Source organism: Tachyglossus aculeatus, chromosome 15, assembly GCF_015852505.1.
Source record: "Tachyglossus aculeatus isolate mTacAcu1 chromosome 15, mTacAcu1.pri, whole genome shotgun sequence".
Classification (NCBI taxonomy): Eukaryota; Metazoa; Chordata; class Mammalia; order Monotremata; family Tachyglossidae; genus Tachyglossus; species Tachyglossus aculeatus.
In genome coordinates this window covers 9,606,242-9,625,602 of record NC_052080.1, presented here as the reverse complement: position 1 = coordinate 9,625,602, position 19,361 = coordinate 9,606,242, and the positions used below count along the sequence as shown (strand labels likewise).

General features: G+C 43.4%; 1 protein-coding gene across 2 annotated transcripts in view; it reads left to right on the top strand.

Moving 5' to 3' along the window:
- The window catches only part of WWC3 (WWC family member 3), a 115,457-nt gene that overhangs the window by 72,519 nt on the left and 23,577 nt on the right, over positions 1-19,361 (top strand). For both annotated transcript variants that reach the window (XM_038757501.1, XM_038757500.1), the window contains 5 exons: positions 1,097-1,246; positions 2,037-2,110; positions 8,341-8,583; positions 13,126-13,215; positions 17,051-17,616. In XM_038757501.1, coding sequence (XP_038613429.1) covers positions 1,097-1,246; positions 2,037-2,110; positions 8,341-8,583; positions 13,126-13,215; positions 17,051-17,616 — 1,123 coding nt within the window. The remainder of the gene's footprint in view (positions 1-1,096; positions 1,247-2,036; positions 2,111-8,340; positions 8,584-13,125; positions 13,216-17,050; positions 17,617-19,361) is intronic.

Genomic DNA, 19,361 nt, shown 5'->3' with positions numbered 1-19,361 from the left:
TCAGAGACCTGTATTCCCATCTCGGCTCTGCCACTTGGTTTCCTGTGTGAATTTGGGCAAGTCAGTTAACTGCTCTGGGCCTCGGTTTCCTCATCTGTAAAATGGGAATGAAATCCCTATTCTCTCTTGGTCTTGGACTTTGAGCTTCATATAAGACTGGGATTGTGTTTGATTCAATCGTCTTGTATTGAGCACAGCGCTCGGCACGATGCTCAGCACATAGTAAATGCTTAACACAGAGTGGCTTACTGGAAAGAGCACGGGCTGGGGAGTCCGAGGAAATGGGTTCCAATCCCGGCTCTGCCATGTGTCTGCTCTATGACCTTGGGCAAGTCACTTAACTTCTCTGTGCCTCAGTTACCTCATCTGTAAAATGTGGATGAAGACTGTGAGCCCCACGTGGGACAACCGCATGGCCTTGTACTTACACCAGCTCTAAGAACAGTACTTGGCACATAGTAAGCGCTTAACAAGCACCGTAATAATATTATTATAGGAAGACGAGCACTACCTGGGCCCAAGACCTGGCCCTGGATCTGTGGCCCCAGTTCTGCTCTCCAGGAAGTCAGCTGCTTTTCTAAGATTACAGATCCTCGCAAGGCTCAGGGCAGAAGGATTGACAGGGGTGGTGATTTGAGACTGAAATCAAAATTCTTCACTCCATGTCCACCATGAGTTTCCTGCTGTAACTTGAAGGCCCCTTGCATTTCCATGCTTGGGGTATCCAGGTCCTCCCTACCACCTCAGGTTTCCCTGCCAAAGTAGCAGCAGTGGGGAAACTCATGGTCAGAGAGCCCCGGAACCATTCCAGCCGGCCGGCTGACAGCCCTGGCCACGACTCTGACTGGAAATGTTCTGTGTTGAAGGCACGATACACATGTAATTAGCATCCAAATAGAGATTCTCATCTTGTATTTAATGTAATTGTGGTCTCAGATGAGGCAGGGTACTTAATTTACTCCGACTTTTAGCCTCCAAACTACAACAAAAATGCTTGGTTCCAAGGCATCCAAGATATCCTAGCTGTGGTATGACCGTTTGAAAAGAATTACCAGATCAGTCTGTTATTAAATCACTTTTCTGTGTTCTCTTACAGAGCCTGGCTAAGCTGACAGATGGGTTCAGGAATAGCTGTTGTATTACAGACTCTCTATTAGATTTACCGCAAGATTCTGGTTCACTCGGTGATTCCTGTTTACCTCAACGATACTGTGATGCTTGTTCTCAAACTGACATCATTGGAGAGGTATGTGTTTCAATAGATGTTTGCCAGGGAGCAAAAAGCAGCTTTTGTGTTGCCATAACTCATGATTGTGCTTCATTTTCCATTTTAATTTAAAAATGTTTGGCCTTTGGTGGCATAGGGGCTGAGTAGAAAATACTGTTTCTCTTGTTAAATTGTGCTGTTTGGGTGAAGTGGTTTGCAAATGAACTGTCCACCACAATAGCTCTGGGCTTTGTGATTCAAATGCTCGAAAACTATGTGTGACCCTTGTGAGCTGTTAGCCTGCTTGCAAAAGGTTCGGTTTAGCAGATTTTCCAGCAGGGCAGAATGAATAACCTTAGGTACTCCATTACTGGCTGTTATGGAGAAGAGCTTGTGGCCAGTTCAGCCTTTCTCACTACTCCCCAAGAACTTGGAATCGATCAGTAGTATTTATGGAGAACTTACCATGTGCAGAGCACTCTGCTAAGTGCTTGGGAGGAGGTATATAGCATCAATCTGGTGCCAGACTTGAGACTACAGGCCGTGCTATCCAACCAGCTCAGTGTTGACCACGGAAGATGTTACATTTGGGAATAAAACCTTGGAAAGTGATCATTAACTTCAATATTTCAGGAATAGCATTTACTGACATCATTTGTCTTCTTTTTATCTGAGCAGTGATCTAGTCGGATACAAAGAAATTGAATAATCATACTACAAGAAGGCTTAATTTTAATTATTTGGTTTAGAAAGTTAGGCATAAGTTTGTATTCTTTAAAGATTTTTCTTACGGTTGTTTTTCTTCTTTCTCCACCTTCTGTCTTGAAAGTTTGGCTTCGATGATAAAACAAGACTCGTTGACAGAGTAAGACTCAACTGGCAGTATGAAGAGGCCAAGAAGAGGTGAGACAAAGAATATTCTTAAAACTCGATATTTGCTTACTGAATGACATTCCACAGAGAGTGGAAAGAGGACTGTATTGAAACCTAATTTAAATTCTGAAGTAGTTTTTCAAAATTAAACTTTGTGGCTGCTTTGTCCACATTAATTGAAAATAAGATGACTATATATTCATCAGGAAATGAATTAAAAAACCTCCAGTGGTTGCCCATCCACTTGCGCGACAAACAAAAACCCCTCACCATTGTCTTTAAATCCCTCCATCCCCTTGCCCCCTCCTACCTCACCTCGCTACTCTTCTACTATAACCCAGCCCGCCACATTTCGTTTCTCTAATGCCAGCCTTCTCACTGTGCTTCCATCTTGCCTATCTCACCACCCACGTCCTGCCTCTGGCCTTGAATGCCCTCCCTCCTTATGTCTGACTCTTCCCCGCTTCAAAGCCTTATTGAAGGCATATCTCCTCCAAGAGGCCTTCCCTAACTAAATTCTTCACCCGCCAACCCCTTTTCCTCTTCTCCCACCGTCTGAATACATGCGATTAAAAAGCAATGTATGATTGATAGTCCAATAAAGTGTGGCTTACCCCTATCTCTTGAATTTCCCAGGGGCTGGTCTAATTCTCTTGCACATGAAGCCTCATTTAGAATTTATGTTGCTTGTTTCTTGGCATTGTGCCCTCTGCATCTGGATGGGGCAAACTGCCTTTGCTGTGGTGGAAAGAATTAATCTTAAAGCTATAAAATGTTATGCAGTCTTCCTGGACATTTTGGAAGACCCTCTTTCCTGCTGCATTCAAGCAGTAACTTCCTGTCAGATTGAGTCTAGCAAGCACTAGTGGTGTCTAGTCTTACACATGGGTATTATATCTGGATTTGCCATGCCAGAGACACACATCTTTTTCAGCATCTTCACCAGTACCTGCTGCGAGCCATTATCAAAATAATAATAGTAGTAATGATAATAATAATAGTTCTGGTATTTAAGTGCTTACTGTGTGCCAAGGATAGTGTTGAGTGTTACATGGGAAACAATAGAGGGAGATCAGACACAGTCTGGGTCTCACAAGGGGCTTATGGTCTAAAGGGGAGGGAGACTAGGTATTTTGTCTCCACTTCAGAGTAGAAGAAACTGAGGCACAGAGTAATCAAGTAATTTCCCACAGTCACACAGTAGGCCAGTGGCAGAGTTGGGATTATAACTCAGGGCCTCTGATTCCCAGTCCTGTGGTTTTTCCACTAGGTCCTGCTGGTTCTCATCACCATATGATAGTGCAAGAGCACCACCTTGGACTTTGGATGCAGTAAGGCTGTAGTCTTGAGGCAGTGCTACTGAAACCTGACTTTACAGGGCAGGTCATGAGAAGAGAATGGATAAGAGTAGGATTCCCTAGCGCCAGCAGAAGGGAGCAGACAGAGATACTCCAGTCAGACATAGACACTTTGGAGAATGTCACAAGTGAGATTTTAAACATTACAAATTGTTCTTCCCTTACCATTTTCAGTCTGTACTCTTCACCCATCCTGTAACACTTACTGTGAGGAAGGGGAAAGATAGGCAATGAGCCTGTGGACAGTCCCATAAATAAGGAGCGAATGCTCCTACAGCATCGTAACTTTAGAAATAAGGTTCATTGCTTAAGAAAAACCTTCTTTCTTGTAACTGCTGAAAAATTTTGAAAAGAAATCACACCCACTGAGAATCTGTTTTATGTCATTTGGTACTAAAATTTGCCCTTTACCAAAAGAATCCTACGTCCCATGTGTAATTGCCATTTATTTGGAAACACTATGGTATCCCCAAGGAATGAGTAGTGTTTTAGGTTTGTGTTCCATATTCCTGTCGAAAAGGAACCAGTCTTTTTGGCCGTTGGAGTCATCATTGCAGCTAATGTGGTTCTACAGTTTCTCTTCTCAATATTTTCAAGTCCCTTTGGGTTAACATTGAAATAAAAGTGGTGTACGTGAAAATCATTGTGAGAAAAAAATAACAGCTTTCAAGGAAGCATGTAGGGCCGACACCTCCCCCTGAACCCATAGGTGTGTTTTGAATTGTGCAATTTGGTGCCCAGTTCTGTCACCCCAGTGAACCTCTCAGTGTTGACAAAAGTGAGATGGTCAGTTTCAAGTTGAAAAAGTACTAGGGTTACAGAGGAAGTGAGGAAGAAGAGATAAAATGCCCACACTTCCTTTTTTTCCTGATACCTGAGAAATTAAGTTTATGAATAAGCATTATTCACAGAATGAAACCATCTCTGCCATTTTGAGTGAATCTGGAGGACTGGTTTTTCCACATGACTAAAACAGTTCACCTCATATTCCCCATCAGTATTGCTTCCATTGTATGAAATCCTTAGTTAAGAATATCAGATGCCAAAGAGTATAATAAAATTGTAGTTTATAATATAGACACCCTGCCTGTTCTGTTTCACTTGTAGTTCAAGTTCAGTGATCCAGGTAGCCATTAGAAGGTCTTACCTTGCTACTTTTGCAAACCTAAGCTTGGTTCACTTATTTTATTTGACAAAGGAGTTGCGGTAGAGCAACATGAAAATAAGAATGATATTTTTTTCAATCAACTTCATAGTGGAAGTTGTAATTTTTAAATTGTTTTTTGCCAAAGTAATCTGTTATTTTGGGTATCCCAAGCCTCTTTTGCTCTAACGATGTGTCTTGGAATTCTTCCTAAAACCACTTAAAAGTTGCCTTTTTTTTGCTGAAATATGGACATGGTTACCGTGTTGCCTGTCAGTCCTTGTTTCATCAACAGTCCATAACCTGAAGCAGTCCATAACTGGGGGAAAGACATTCAAGCCCTTACTGTAAATTTGGAAGATGGAAGTGTGTCCTTAAACTAATGTATAGACTTTTGATGTGCATCCAGTATTTGGAAGGACCATGGATTAGAGAGCAGTTGAGCATTAATGCTCATCAAAAGCAGAGGCCTTGGAGAAACAGGTTTTAACAAAAATATAAGTAATAATATTAATAATTGTAGAATTTGTTAAGCGCTTAGCATGTTTCAAACACTGTACTAAGTGCTGGGGTAGATAAAAGATAATTAAGTTGGACATAAACCCTGTCCCACACTGGAGGGAAGACAAGTATGTAATCCCCATTCTATAGAGGAAGAAACAGACACCCTGAGGCAGAGAAGTTATGGGACTTGTTCAGAGTCATAAAAGTAGGCAGGTGGTAGCCTTGGGATTAGAACTCTGCTCCTCTGACTCCCAGGGCCAAGCTCAGGGCCAAACTCATTTCACTAGGTAGTTGACATTTTCTAAAACTGTCATCTTCACAATTATTTCCATAATTTATTTATTAGAAAAATAAATAAAAAACAGCAAAATATGTGAGCAGGTTGCATAGCCCTGATATTTAGAATTTCTCCCTGAGATCAGTTCTTCCAGTGCTTGTTTATTGCCACTGTAATGCACTTTAGGGCCCTAGTGCTGTGAAAGCATTAATGTGCCTGACCTGTTTAACACTCTGAAACAAGTTTAAACTCTTGAGACAGGCTCTTTGCCACTATATGCACAATTTGAATAATTGGAATAGATGATTGACTGCAGGATATGGTAGTACCCAAATGTTCTACTTGGATGCATGCTGAAAAATCTGGGTATAGACATATAATAATAATAATAGCATTTATTAAGCGCTTACTATGTGCAAAGCACTGTTCTAAGCGCTGGGGAGGTTACAAGGTGATCAGGTTGTCCCACATAGGGCTCACAGTCTTCATCCCCATTTTACAGATGAGGTAACTGAGGCACAGAGAAGTTAAGTGACTTGCCCAAAGTCACACAGCTGACAAGTGGCGGAGCCGGGATTTGAACCCATGATCTCTGACTCCAAAGCCTGTGCTCTTTCCACTGAGTCACGCTGCTTCTCTAAGTATATACATATACCCAAGCATATTCATTGACTGCCACATTTATTTCTTCCATATTTTAGGGAGCATGTGGATTCAGCTCTATGGAATTTACCAGGGACAGAATTGTTAACACAAATGTATCACCAGTGTGTTCTATATTATTCTGCTTCTGTCTCCCAGAGTCATTTGTATGTGAAGTAAGACCCCTAGGAAATCCAGGAAAATTAAGACTGCTCTATTAAACAAGTCAATGTGGCAGTAAAATATTTGACCATTACTTTCTGCCCAATTGGAGAATTGTTCTATTTTCTAAGTTTTTATAGAGAACAGCAAATTCCAGCCACCCCCTTAAGCAGTTTCAGTAGAACCAAGCAAGAAGGAGCCCACAAACACATTCAGTAGACAAAAAGCTCTATAGACGTGCTAGCAAGCTTAGGGGAAGGAATGCATGATAAATGAAGAATGTGACCACAGAGATAACTGGTATGGGCAAATGAGCTTTGTACTGTACCACGTGGAAATCTAAAAACCAGTTACTGTAGGACAGCATACTGAGAAAATAGAATTGGATTATAACAGCAGCTAAAGCCCGTTTGCTAAACAGAAGGCCAGTGTTGTTCAAAGTTTTCAGTGCTGTGTCACAGGATTTGTTTGTAGTGCTATTTTTGCATTTTAAAGAAATCATTAAAATAGGTTTCTGAATTTCTGAATAATGAATTGACTGTTTTAGTAGGGAAAAGAACACTGGACTCAGTTGCCATAACAGGTGTTTGCAGTGTACCTTTGGCCAGAACGTGGATAGGGAATTAGGAAATGTTCTCCCAGTAGCACGAGCCTGTTTGGGTAGGGCACCGAGGCCCAGTGGAAAGAGTCTGGACATGAGGGGTGACGGGCGTGGGGGTGTGGGTTGGTTTGCGGGGGTTGGGGGAGGTCAGAAGACCAGGGCTCCTCCACATGTATGCTGTCCCTAGGCAAGTCACTTCACTTCTTCTTGCCTGTTACCTTATTTGTAAAATAGGGATTAAGACTGTGAACCCCACATGGGCCATGAACTGTGTTCAATCTAATTAGCTTGCCTCAACTCCAGCACTTAGAATGGTGCTTGGCACATAGTAAGTGCTTAACACATATCATTATAAAAATCCACTTAAAAAAATGCCACTTTTATGTCCCAAGTAGCATGGCCTAATGGATAGCCTGTGGGCCTGGGTATCAGAGGGACCTGGGTTCTGATTTTGACTCCGTCACTTGTCTGCTCTGTGACCTTGGGCAAGGCACTTCACTATGCCTGTGTATCTTGTATCTAACCCAGTGGTTAGTACAATGCCCAATGCCCCGTCCCATATGAGGCTCACAGTTTCTTGGAGGAAGATTTGCCAACTTGTACTTCCCAAGCTCTTAGTACAGTGCTATGCACACAGTAAGGGCTCAATAAATACTATTGAATGAATGAATGAATCCCCATTTTACAGATGAGTAACTGAGGTACAGAGAAGATAAGTGACTTGCCATTCAACAGGCAAGAAGCAGAGCCAGGATTAGAAGCCTCTGACTCGCAGGTCCGTGATCTTTCCTCTAGGCCATGCTGCTTCTCTTAATGAAGGGAATCCTTAAACCATACTGAAAGAGGAGGGTTCTGAAGAGTATTTAAGTAATTTTAAGGAAGTGCGGTATGGTGATTATAGTGTTCGTTAGGGGCTTACTATGTGTTTAGCAGAACTGTTACAGGCGTTGGGGTCGGTCCCTGTCCCTCATGGGGCTCATAGTCTGGGTAGGGGAAAGAAGAGATACAGATAGATGAGGAAACTGAGGTCCAAAGAAATGAAGTGATCTGCCCAATGTCACCCAGAGGGTAAGTGGCAGAGCCTGGATCAGAACAGAGATCCTGTCACTCCAAGGCCCTTGATCTGTCCATTCGGCCACGCTGCTTTCGATCTGGTCAGAAAGTTCTGCAAGCCAAGCAGTCTACTTTATCTATGCCAAAAATGTCTTTATATTCTTGTCCCACAAACTTCTCTCCCTGAAATTTCCAGATGATTGGAGCTGAAGTGTATTCTGGGTGTCTGAATTCTCTGGTTAATTTGCATGTGGATACTGTGAATCTCGTACAGTCTCCTGCCTATAGGATGAGGAGAGTTTGTGCAAATGAGCCTGTCTTCTGCCTTTCGTAGTTGTCCGGCCTTGGGCCTGTTTCCTTCCCATCGGGCCCATGGAGTTGTCCAGCATCAATGTTTGTCCGGTGAGGCTTCCCGGTAGATCTGGGTCCTTGGCCTTATTGATGGGGTTTGGAACCGGTCATCTGAATGTGACACGTGTCATTTATTGCTGCGTTTCTTCTCTTGCTCTCTCTTTAAAGGGTGTCAAATACACAGCAGCAGCTGGCCTTGCTGGAAAACGAGTCTTGGCCAGGGATGGCGGAGGCAGACAGGGATCGACTCCAGCTCATTAAAGAGAAGGAAGCCCTCCTGCAGGAACTGCAACTCATCAGCCAGCAGAGGCGCTCCCCAGAAGACATTGCCCGGTTGGAGGAGGAAAAGCAGCGTTTGGAGGAGGAGATCCAGCGGGCTCGGGCTTCTTCTGCCCACGGGGCCACAGAACGGTATGGGACTTTTGTGAATTGTTCTCTCGGGCAACGGGTTAACTTTCAGGGGAGTGGCATTTTTGACACCATAATTCGGCTAGGTGTCGAACCTTGGAAAAGTACGCGGCAGGGCGGGATTGGGTTCCGATTCCCGGCACTATCTTCTCACAGCAATAGGACTGAGAAGTCAAAGCGCAGCAATGATAGTAAACATTGTTATCGTCATCGATGTTTTGGTATTCGTTAAGTACTTAGTGCCAAGCACCGTACTTAGCTTGGCAGATACAAGATACGCAAATCCTATCTTAAGGGGTAGGTACAAGATAAAGAACACCAGAGATGGTCCCTGTCCTCCAGTCCATGTCCTAGAAGCAGCGTGGGCCTAGTGGAAAGATGGAGCATGGGCCTGGGAGTAAGAAGGACCTGGGTACTAATCCCTGCTTTGCCATTTGCCTGCCATGTGACATTGTAATAATCACTTAACTTCTCTATGCCTCAGTTCCCTCATCTGGAAAATGGGAATTAAGCCTGGGAACCCTATGTGAGACAGGGACTGGGTCCCACCCGATTAACTTGTACCTACCCCAGTGCTTAGAACGGTGTCTGGCACATTGTGAGTGCTTAACAAATGCACTATTATTGTTATTATTTTTATTATGTGGAGCTCACAGTCTCAGAAGAAGGCTGGGAACAAGTATGAGTAGACTGAGGCAGTGAAGTGAAGGACAGGGAAGTGGCGTGGCCAGGATTGGAACCCAGGTCTCCTGCTTTGAGGCTCCCCCTCTAGACTATAAGCTTGTTGTGGAGAGGGATTGTGCCTGTAATATTGCTGTACTCTCCCAAGTGCTTAGTGCAGTGCTCTGAACCCAGTAAGTGCGCAGTAAATACAATTGATTGATTGACTGATTGATAGATCATGATCTTTCCACTAGGCTATGCTGCTATTTTTCCTTATTTGCAAAATCTGCTTTCCAAGAGGTCCTTTCGTACTGTTCCTGCCAAATCTAGTTTTCCATTAGAAGCCTCAAAATCAGCCTCTTTCTCTTTTCCACATAAAATTTTCTTAATATGTTCCACGAGGCACAAAGTGGGTGAAGAGTAGATATGAAATAGTTGTCAATTTGGTCTGGCACACAAAATCCAAGCATGGGCAGCAGAGAGGAAGGGCGGGGAAGGAGACAGAAAGAATGCTAACTGAGTGGGTTTGAGTTAAGTTTGGAGCTCAGTCACAAGGCCCCGAGGAAGGGAGGGAGATTGGCTGGGTTGCCAGTGCAGGGAAAGGGGGTCCAGAGAAGCAATGGGGCCTAATGACTAGAGCACGGGCCTGGGGAGTTGGAAAGACCTGGGTTCTAATTCCTACTCTGCCACTTGTCTGCTGTGTGACCTTGGGCAAGTCTCTTAACTTCAGTGTCCTCATCTGTAAAATGGGGATTGAGACTGTGAGCCACATGTGGGACCCGTTTACCTTGTGTCTACCCTAGCTCTTAGAAGAGTGGCAGACACATAATAATTTCTTAAAATACCATAAAAATGGAAGCCCAAGAGTGGCTTTCATGGGAGGGATGAGAGCGGGAGAAAAAACAAGACATCAAGGGCAAGAAGTAGCTGGAGAATAATGGAAAAGAGGAAACCAAGGAAGAGAGAAAGCAAGCAAGCTGAGATCCTGCATTCTCATACATTTCTTTCCAGGTTGCAAAGGGAACCAGTGTCATCACAGGACCAGGGTTCTAATTCTATGCCAACTACCATTTTTAACTGGTGATCTTGGGCAATCACTTAATCTCTTTGAGCTTCATCTGAAAAATGGGGATTTCCTCATCTGTAAAATGGGGATTCATTACCTGTTCTCCCTCCTACTTAGACTGTAAACCCCAGTTGAATGGGGATTCTGTCTTACCTGATGATCTTGTATCTATTCCAGCACTTAGAACAGTGCTCAGCATGTAGTCAGCTCTTAAGAAATACTACAATTATTATCATTAATATTATTGTTTACTATGAGTGAAGTTAATTCTTGAAACTCTCACTTTTGAGTTTTCATTTGCAGTTTGGGGCACTAATTTGGAAAGAATCCATAAGGTCCTCGACAGAGTCGAAGGCATCCAGGGATTTGGGTTTAGAAATCTATCTTCAATTCTGCCGTCTTAATTGTCCTTTCACTCGGTCTTTGGCTCCTTAGACTCTTAAAAGATTAATCGGTCAATCAGTAGTCTTTGTTGAGCACTTTACGCTGTACAGAGCAGTGCAATAAACTTTTGAGAAAGTACAGCAGAATTAGGAGACACGACATCTAACCCCAAAGAGTTGACAATCTATTCTTAAAGATTGACCGAGAATCCGTAGACAAAAAGAAGTGGGGCTGAGTGATTACGTGGCTAATTCTATTATTCTGGACAGCTCAATGGATAATGTATGCTAAAAATAACCCAAACATTTTTCCACTTGGAAGTCTAGGGTTTTTGTTTGTTTTGTTTTAAGCCATAGATTATTGCCCCAACTTCATAATTTCACCTGCAGACAATTCAGCTCTGCTAGACAGAATCTAATCTTTTTTTAAAAATACACTGATTTATAGGCTGGCTCTGGACTTAAGCCTTTCGAATTGAGTTTTGTAGAAGTGAAACATGTTTTTAATAAATTTCTCTTTTGGGTATTCTAGTGCTCTGTAATGTGTGGAACATATGTTGTTTTGACTAAGATGATTCCATACTCCGTCTAAGGAGACATCATAGAATAGTTTCTGAACGTAGATCATGGAATTTGGAGCTGAAGTTCTAGTCTCATCATCCCAGGCTGAGAGTGCTAATACTTTCTCCTGTTTATAGAGCCCATCAGTTTTTTGTTTTATTTTTAAAACTGTTAACTCTCTGATCTACTATTTTTTTCCACCATGTATATAAATCATTCGATGAATTTATACATCATTTTCATTTTGCCCAAACATTTTTCATTTACTTCATTTTTTCCTTGTAATATTCCCTGGGCAATAGGAAGAGAAAGGTATGGTTTTTGTTGGTTTACAGCTGAGGTAACTGAGGTATGGAAAAGTTAAGTCACACGTTCTCATCTCTTACACCTTTCCCTTGGTCATCCCCATCCACCCTATGTCTGGGACTCCCTCCCCCTTCATATCTGACCATTCACAACTGTCCCTATCTTCAGAACCCTTCTGAAAACATTGCTCCCAGGAAGCCTTCCCTGATTAATTGCTCATCACTCTGTAGCTCCTCAAATGCCACTTTGGTGGCACATTAAATATTGAAGTATTCACGCATCCCATAGCCCTTACCTATATATCTTCCATACTCTATCACTTCCTCGTATCTGTAACTTATTTTAGAGTCTGACTACATTGTAAATTCCTTGACTGTAGAGGCATTGCTGTTGATTGAGTTGTTCTCCCCCAAGCACTTATTACCATGCCTGGCCACTTCCTTTGGGTTTCCGGACCTTAGAAAAGCCAGATAGCCAGTCATATTTAGAACAACTAAGGGTGTCTGGTATATTTATTGTCTTGGGTTGCCAGACCTAATGATACCAGCTTCTTTCAAGGTAGACTACATTATTTCAGTTTCCCCATTGGATATTAGAAATGAAAACAGATCTTTAGCCTGAGTAGGAAATACCAAAGTTCCCAAATACAGAATCATTTGGCATACTGTGATACATTGATTTGCAGGTACTTGAGCATCTTATTTTTGGACTTCCATCATGAATAGTGATCCTTCAGGTTGGGTTCAGAGTGGTCTAAAATGACATCTCCTCTGGTGAAATTAGGCTGTCCAAACTGCAGAGGTCAGTGACTTGAGGCCTTTCTGGAGAAGTAGAAAAAGCAGAGTTGAAGCTTTTCCAGTGAGGAGGTCCGGTGTGAGTTGACTTTGGGCTTCCACCAGCCACCGGGGAGAGGGACGGCCCTTCCAGCTGGCATTTGTGTCGTCACCTCACGTGCACCAAAGAACTGACCACAAACCCCAGCAAAAAGGGAACCACATGCACACACGGGACTCTTGCCCAAAGTGAGGTTAGACTCTGCCAGGGCTTCCTCCGACAATATCCTAAATGGCTTCTATGGAAAGCTTTAAGGGACTTTGACGTCACCGATGTAAACTTGGTCTTGAGAGTGGACACAATGTGACATCTTCCATTATTGACCTTTCCAGTTTCTCTATGAAGTAGTTACTGTTCACTTTAACTTTTGGGAGGTGCTTGGCAGTTTTCATTTTATAGACAGATAGCTAGAACTTCAACAGTCTGATGGTGTCAATGATCAGGAGCATTTAGGGAGTGCCTCTAGTGTGCCGATCACTGTACTCAGCAGTCAGGAGGCTACTAAAGAGGCAGAAGTCACGTTCCTTACCTTGAAGATGCTTGCACTCTCTAAGGCAAGAAATTAGTGGCAGAGCAAAGATTACATCTCAACATTCCTAATTGTAAATCCAGGCGAATTCAAGTCACATTAACTGCATTTTTGTATTTCAGTTTAAAACTGTGGGGTGGAATTTGTCTTTATCACAACTGCTTGTACTGCATAAAGTACATTTATAAATTTTTAAATTGCAGGATTCTGCTTCAAGAAAAGAGAAATTGCCTTCTCATGCAGCTAGAAGAAGCTACCCGCTTAACATCCTACCTGCAGTCCCAGTTAAAAAGGTGAGGTTCTTTTTGGGGGGACAAAATCCAGGTGCACTGAACTTCTTCTAGGTGCTACTCTCAGGAACTAAATTCATTTTCTTATACTGGAACTTCAATCGTGACGTTTTTGAATTCAAGCAATAAGAATAATAAATGTGGTATTGGTTAAGTGTTTATTTTGTGCCAAGTAGTGCAAAAAGTGCTGGGATAGATAACAAAAAGGGCAGGGTGAACACAGTGTAAATGCAGGGGAGAACAGGTGTAGGATTTCCATTTTATAGCTGAAGAAACTGGGGCACAGAGTCGTTTAACGACTTGCCCAACCAACGTCAGTGCCTGGCACTGTTCCAAGCGCTGGGGTAGATACAGGCTAATCAGGTTGTCCCACATGGGGCTCACAGTCTTCATCCCCATTTTACAGATGAGGTAACTGAGGCACAGAAAAGTGAAGCAGCTTGCCCAAGATCACACAGCAGGCGGGAGGCAGAGTCAGGATTAGAACGCAGGCCCTCTGGCCCCCCAATCCCTAGCCCCCTGAAAGTGCAAATAGAAATGACTGTGTATGGCTCAGTGGCAAGAGCACGGGCTTGGCAGTCAGAGAACATGGGTTCCAATCCTGACTCTGCCATTTATCTGCTGTGTGACCTTGGGCAAGCCGCTTCATTTCTCTGCCTCAGTTACCTCATCTGTAAAATGGGGATGAAGACTGTGAGCCCCACATGGGACAACCTGATTAGCTTATGTCTACCCTGCCACTTGGAACAGTGCCAGGCGCGTGTTGTTATCTTATGCTGTCGAGTTGTGTCTGACCCATAGCAACGCCATTGACACATCTCTCCCAGAATGACCCACTTCCATCTACAGTCGTTCTGGTAGTGTGTCCATAGAGTTTGCTTCATAAAAATCTGGAAGTGGTTTACCATTGCCTCCTTCCGCGCAGTCAACTAGAGTCTCTGCTCTCGACTCCCCCACCCACCCCACCATGCTGCTGCTGCTCAGCACAGGTGACTTAGCACTTAACAAGTACCATAACTATTCAACCTCTTAGTACAGTACTCCACACTCAGTAAGCGCTCAATAAATACGATTGAATGAATGAGTTTAAAAATCAATAGCTGTATATAGATATATATGGACATATATACACATGTACGTAGGTGTGGACATAGTTTTGGATCTGGCATGTTATCTGGCTACAAAATAAAAGAAACGGCTTTTTGGCAAATCTGAATTGCTTTATACGAGAAGCCAAGAAATTCAGAGTTAAGCTTGGGGATCTGTTTTTAACCTCCATTCACCACTGCAATTTTATTTTGCCTCAGTGCATAACACCAGTTGCTAATTGAAGCATTTTCTTTTAGGGGTGTTTGATGCCAAACTTCATTTTCAGTGGAAAAGGACTTGTAGTTGTGTGATATTTACATTGTTGATGGACTATGTCACTAGCATAGGAATACTAATGTTTCACTTTCTTTATATAAACGTTGTAATTTGATTAAGTTGTTTTCAAATGAGCCATATTTTCTCTGGGAAAGAAAGTGCAGTTGATAATGGGATGTCAGGATTCAAGCAGGGCTTTAACTCCCTAGGTGAAAATTGCTTTGATCCCGTTGGGTTTTGTTTCTTTTTTTGTCCTCCTAGAGTAAATGAATGTGACTCTCAGACTAGTTCCATAAATACAGCCACTTGTAAATAAATTGATAAAGTAATTTCCCCCATGAAAAAAATCTTCCCCAAGTATATTATTACTCTGTTGAGGAACTCTGTGAGTTTCATAATCTGGCCATGATCTTCTCACATTTTTAAATCATTACAGTATTTCATCAAATACTGAAACCCCACTGAATTGTTTTATGCAACTCCAGGAGCAACACAAATACATTTTCAATGGAGAAATTTGTGCAGGCCTTATGCAAGGGGATTTATTTATTCATTCAGTCATATTTATTAAGTGCTTACTATGTGCAGAGCGCTGTACTGAGAGCTTGGGAAAGTACAAGACAACACTAAAACATTGACCCTCCCTGCCCACAACGAGCATAGTCTAGCATTAGTAAGGAATCAAGTGTGTTGAAGTCTGTCCACCATGTTCCAAATAAGTCCGAACAATGTTCCACATTCAGTTGTGGTAGGAAAAAATGAGATTTGTGTGACCTATTTGACACCCAGTAAATTCCGTAGCTTGAATTCCAGAAGTGGAATCGAAGATAGGGAAGTGTTTAAAATCCTTTCACCTTTTCATGCATTGCCAGGCCTTCTTTGGCTGCCCCATCTTCACAGTTGCTCCCACTCTGCCTATTCTAATATGCCTTTGGGTCTTCCTCATAAAATGAAAAAAAAGATGTAAGCCCTCTGAGGGACAGAGTCCATGTCTAGTTCCCACTGAGTTATTTTCTCCCAGTGCTCTGCACACAGAAAGCACTCAATAAATACTATAATAATAATAATAATTATGGCATTTGTTAAGTGCTTACTATGTGCCAAGCACTGTTCCAAGCACTGGGGTAGATACAAGGTAATCAGGTTGTCCCATGTGGGACTCACAGTCTTAATCCCCATTTTACAGATGAGGTAACTGAGACACAGAGAAGTTAAACAGCTTCCCCAAGGTCACACAGCAGACAAGTGGAGGAGCCAGAATTAGAACCCACGTCCTCTGACACCCAAGCCCGTGCTCTTTGCACTAGGCCACGCTGCTTCTCACTAGGCCAAGCTGCTCCTCATTACTATTGCTACTACTTTGGTTGGCCTCCACGTCTCCATTTTAGCCCAAGTGTTTCTCATAAACCAGACTTCTCTTCAAGACCATCAGGGTAGAGGAAGCAAGAGGAGGAATATGCTTCTAATCAAACCATCAGTTAGTGGCATTTATTGAGCACTTGCTGTGGGCTGAACACTGTACTAAGTGCTTGGGAAAATAGAATTCATTCATTCGATTGTATTTACTGAGTGCTTACTGTGTTCAGAGCCCTATACTAAGTGCTTGGAAAATACAATACAGCAAATAAAGAGAGACAATCCCTGCCCCAAATGGGTTCACAGAATCAAGTTGGTAAATAGGTTCCCTGCCCACAAGGATTTACAATATACAGGGGGAGACTGACATTGCAGTATATTGCAGATAGAGGAAATCATGGTATATTACGATACATACATAACTGCTGAGGGACTGGAGTCTCAAAATGCTTAAGGGGTCACACAGCCAAATGCATAGACAGTGCCGCAGGAAAGGCAGGTAGAAGAATTGAGGGCTTAGTCAGGGAAGGCCTCTTGGAGGAGATGCATTTTAAAGAGTGTTTTGAAAGTGGGGAGAGTGGTGGACTGTTGGCTTGGACGGGGGAGGGAATTGGAGGCTAGAGGGGAGGGTGGAGGTAAGGAATCTCTGCAGCAGGGTAGGCAAGGTCAAGGGACAGAGAGTAGGTTGGTGTTTGGGGAGTGAAATGTATCGGTTGGGTTGGATTGTAGGTAAGGTAGGAGAGTGGGAGCTTGTTTAGTGCCTTATAGCTGAAGTTCAGAAAGAAGAATGATGATGGAAAAAAATGAAGGCATTATGTAGGGAAGAAGGAGATTGATCACTTTTGCCCCCCGAGAAATCAAACCCCCGCTCCGCCAAAAGAGGGGGAATGCAGACTGAGCATTTCTAGTGGCTCGTCTGCCACCATAAACCTCAAAATACAAGGTGGATGACATAGCTGTTGAGAACACCCTCAGGTCAAAATCAGCTGTTCAGTTGTTTCTCATCTCTTACCAGAGTAGGTGTGATTTTTCTGGCTCAAGTTGGTGGGAAAATGTAGTGTGTTGTCTGGGTCTCAGAAGTGTCACTCAAAAGCTGCATGTCTGGTTCCCGTTTCAGTCTGTCTGCCAGCACTCTTACGGTCTCCTCTGGGAGCAGCAGGGGGTCTTTGGCATCCAGTCGGGGGTCCCTGGCGTCCAGCAGAGGTTCTCTAAGCTCCATCAGTTTCACGGACATCTACGGCCTGCCCCAGTATGAAAAATCAGACACCGAGTACGGACAGCATTTGCGTTTCGACCTAATTCCATTCGATTCACTTGGAAAAGAAACACCGTTCTTCGATTCCACGGGTCACGCGAACTTCGCTAAGCAGCGGCGTTCCCTGGACACTCCCCAGTCCCTAGCCTCATTGTCTTCTCGGTCGTCCTTGTCTTCACTCTCCCCGCCAAGCTCCCCGTTGGACACGCCTTTCCTTTCCGCTTCCCGGGATTCTCCCCTGGCACCAATGGCGGATGGGTTTGAGGTGGTTGGCCTCGGCACGCTAGAAATGCTCCGAGCGCAGGCCTCGGCTCTGGGCGATGAGGACCCACCAGGAGGGGCTTCGTCTCAGCCTCTCAGCTACCCTGGAGACGGCGAAGGGACACGTGAAAGAGGAGCACAGCTGGCCGGCCTCCACCCCGGCACAAGTAAGTGCTCGCGGGAACGCCATTCATTAATTCATTCGATCATATTTAATGAGCGCTTACTGTGTGCAGACCATTGTACTAATTGCTTGGAAAGTACAATACAGCAATGACTAAAGACAATCCCTGCCCATGATGGGCTGACAGGCTGCACCGGGGGTGGGCAGGAGGGAGGCCTGAGCACATTGGAAAAGGAAGCTGTTTTGGGGTGGATAACACATTGGCCTTATTACTCCTCGGATATATTTGTGTTACTCTTTTAGAAAAAAAACCTTTTCTTTTCATTTAGGTAATACAACCATAATATATTTGCTCTTAAAGCGGCTAAGTGGCGTGTCCTGTTTGCACTCTCCAGTGTTCTGTCCAAGAATACTGGAAAAGTGATTATTGATCTGCATTTAGGGGTGGCAGGTTTTTTTTTTAAATGGTATTCGTTAAATACTTACTATATGCCAGGTACCGTTCTAAGCGCTGGGGTAGGTACAAGGTAATCATGTTGGACACAGTCCCTGTCCCACCTGGGGCTTTACAGCCTCAGTCCTCATTTTACAGATGAGGACTGTAAACTGAGGCATAGAGAAGTTAAAGTGACTTGCCCAAGGCCACACAGCAAACAAGTGACAGAGCAGGGATTAGAATCCTGGTCCTTCTGACTCCAGGCCCATCCTCTATCCACTAAGCCATGTGCTTTTGGAATTCTTTCCCCTGTCTAAATTTGATCATTTCTGTTTCTCAAGAAACATTAGAGTAGCAAACAATTTAATGATGCAAAATAGTCTTAATTAGTTTACACAGGCATTAGTTAATAATCAAATTCCACTGTCTGCAAACCTGGAAAATCATTGAAAGATATCTCCACTTGGATATATATTTTCACTGGAGTGATTCTTTTCTTTCTGAAAGCATTTCCACTTGAGGGGGCTATGGACTGAGTAGTAGGAGCAGTAGGACATGAGTTTTACTTCAAAAAAAAAAAAGTCAACCTGCATATCCTTAAAACAGAACACATGAATCTTAAGTCCCTGTATACAACTGAGCTTTCTCCCCTTCCCACCTTGCTCAGCTCAAGGGGAAAAAAAACAACAGCTTTGCAACAGTCAGGTCTTATAGAGAAGTGATTGACTTAATGAAAGTATTTTCTTGTTCTGTCTCTGCCCACTGGGTTCATTCTTATTCTTGACAAAGTCCTGGGTGCTTGGGTTAAGTGAGGGGCTGATCACTTATTTAAGCACCAGTTTTATGAAGTGGGTTGTACGCAAGCAATAAGTGACAGTTGATGCATTTATATGGAGGAGATGTGGGTTATTTTTTTAATTCATTCTCTGCCGAAATCTGGGTTGTGAGCCATTCTACCTGGGAAAGTTTAACATTAGTCATGTTCTTGATGGTGGTAGCACCATGTAATAATAATTAGAGCATTTACTAAGTACTCTGCTGCTAAGGGCTGAGGTATGCCCAAAGGTGTTCAAGAGATTGAACACATGGAGCTCACAGTCTGTTTTATACTTCTTTTACAGTGGGGGAAGGAGACCCAGGGAGGTCGGGACTCTTTCCAGTAGGCCACATTTAGCGACCCTCCCCTTTGGCTGCAGCTCCTCTGCTTGGTTGACCGAGAGCCTTTCCCCCTGCAGACCACTTTCTCCTGTACATGTGACTCGGTATATCCCTTGGGTCCAGGAGCTGGGGAGAATGGGAGGGTGGGGCAGGGTGCCTGCAGTCATCTTGGCAGGGGGTGGTAATAAGATAGA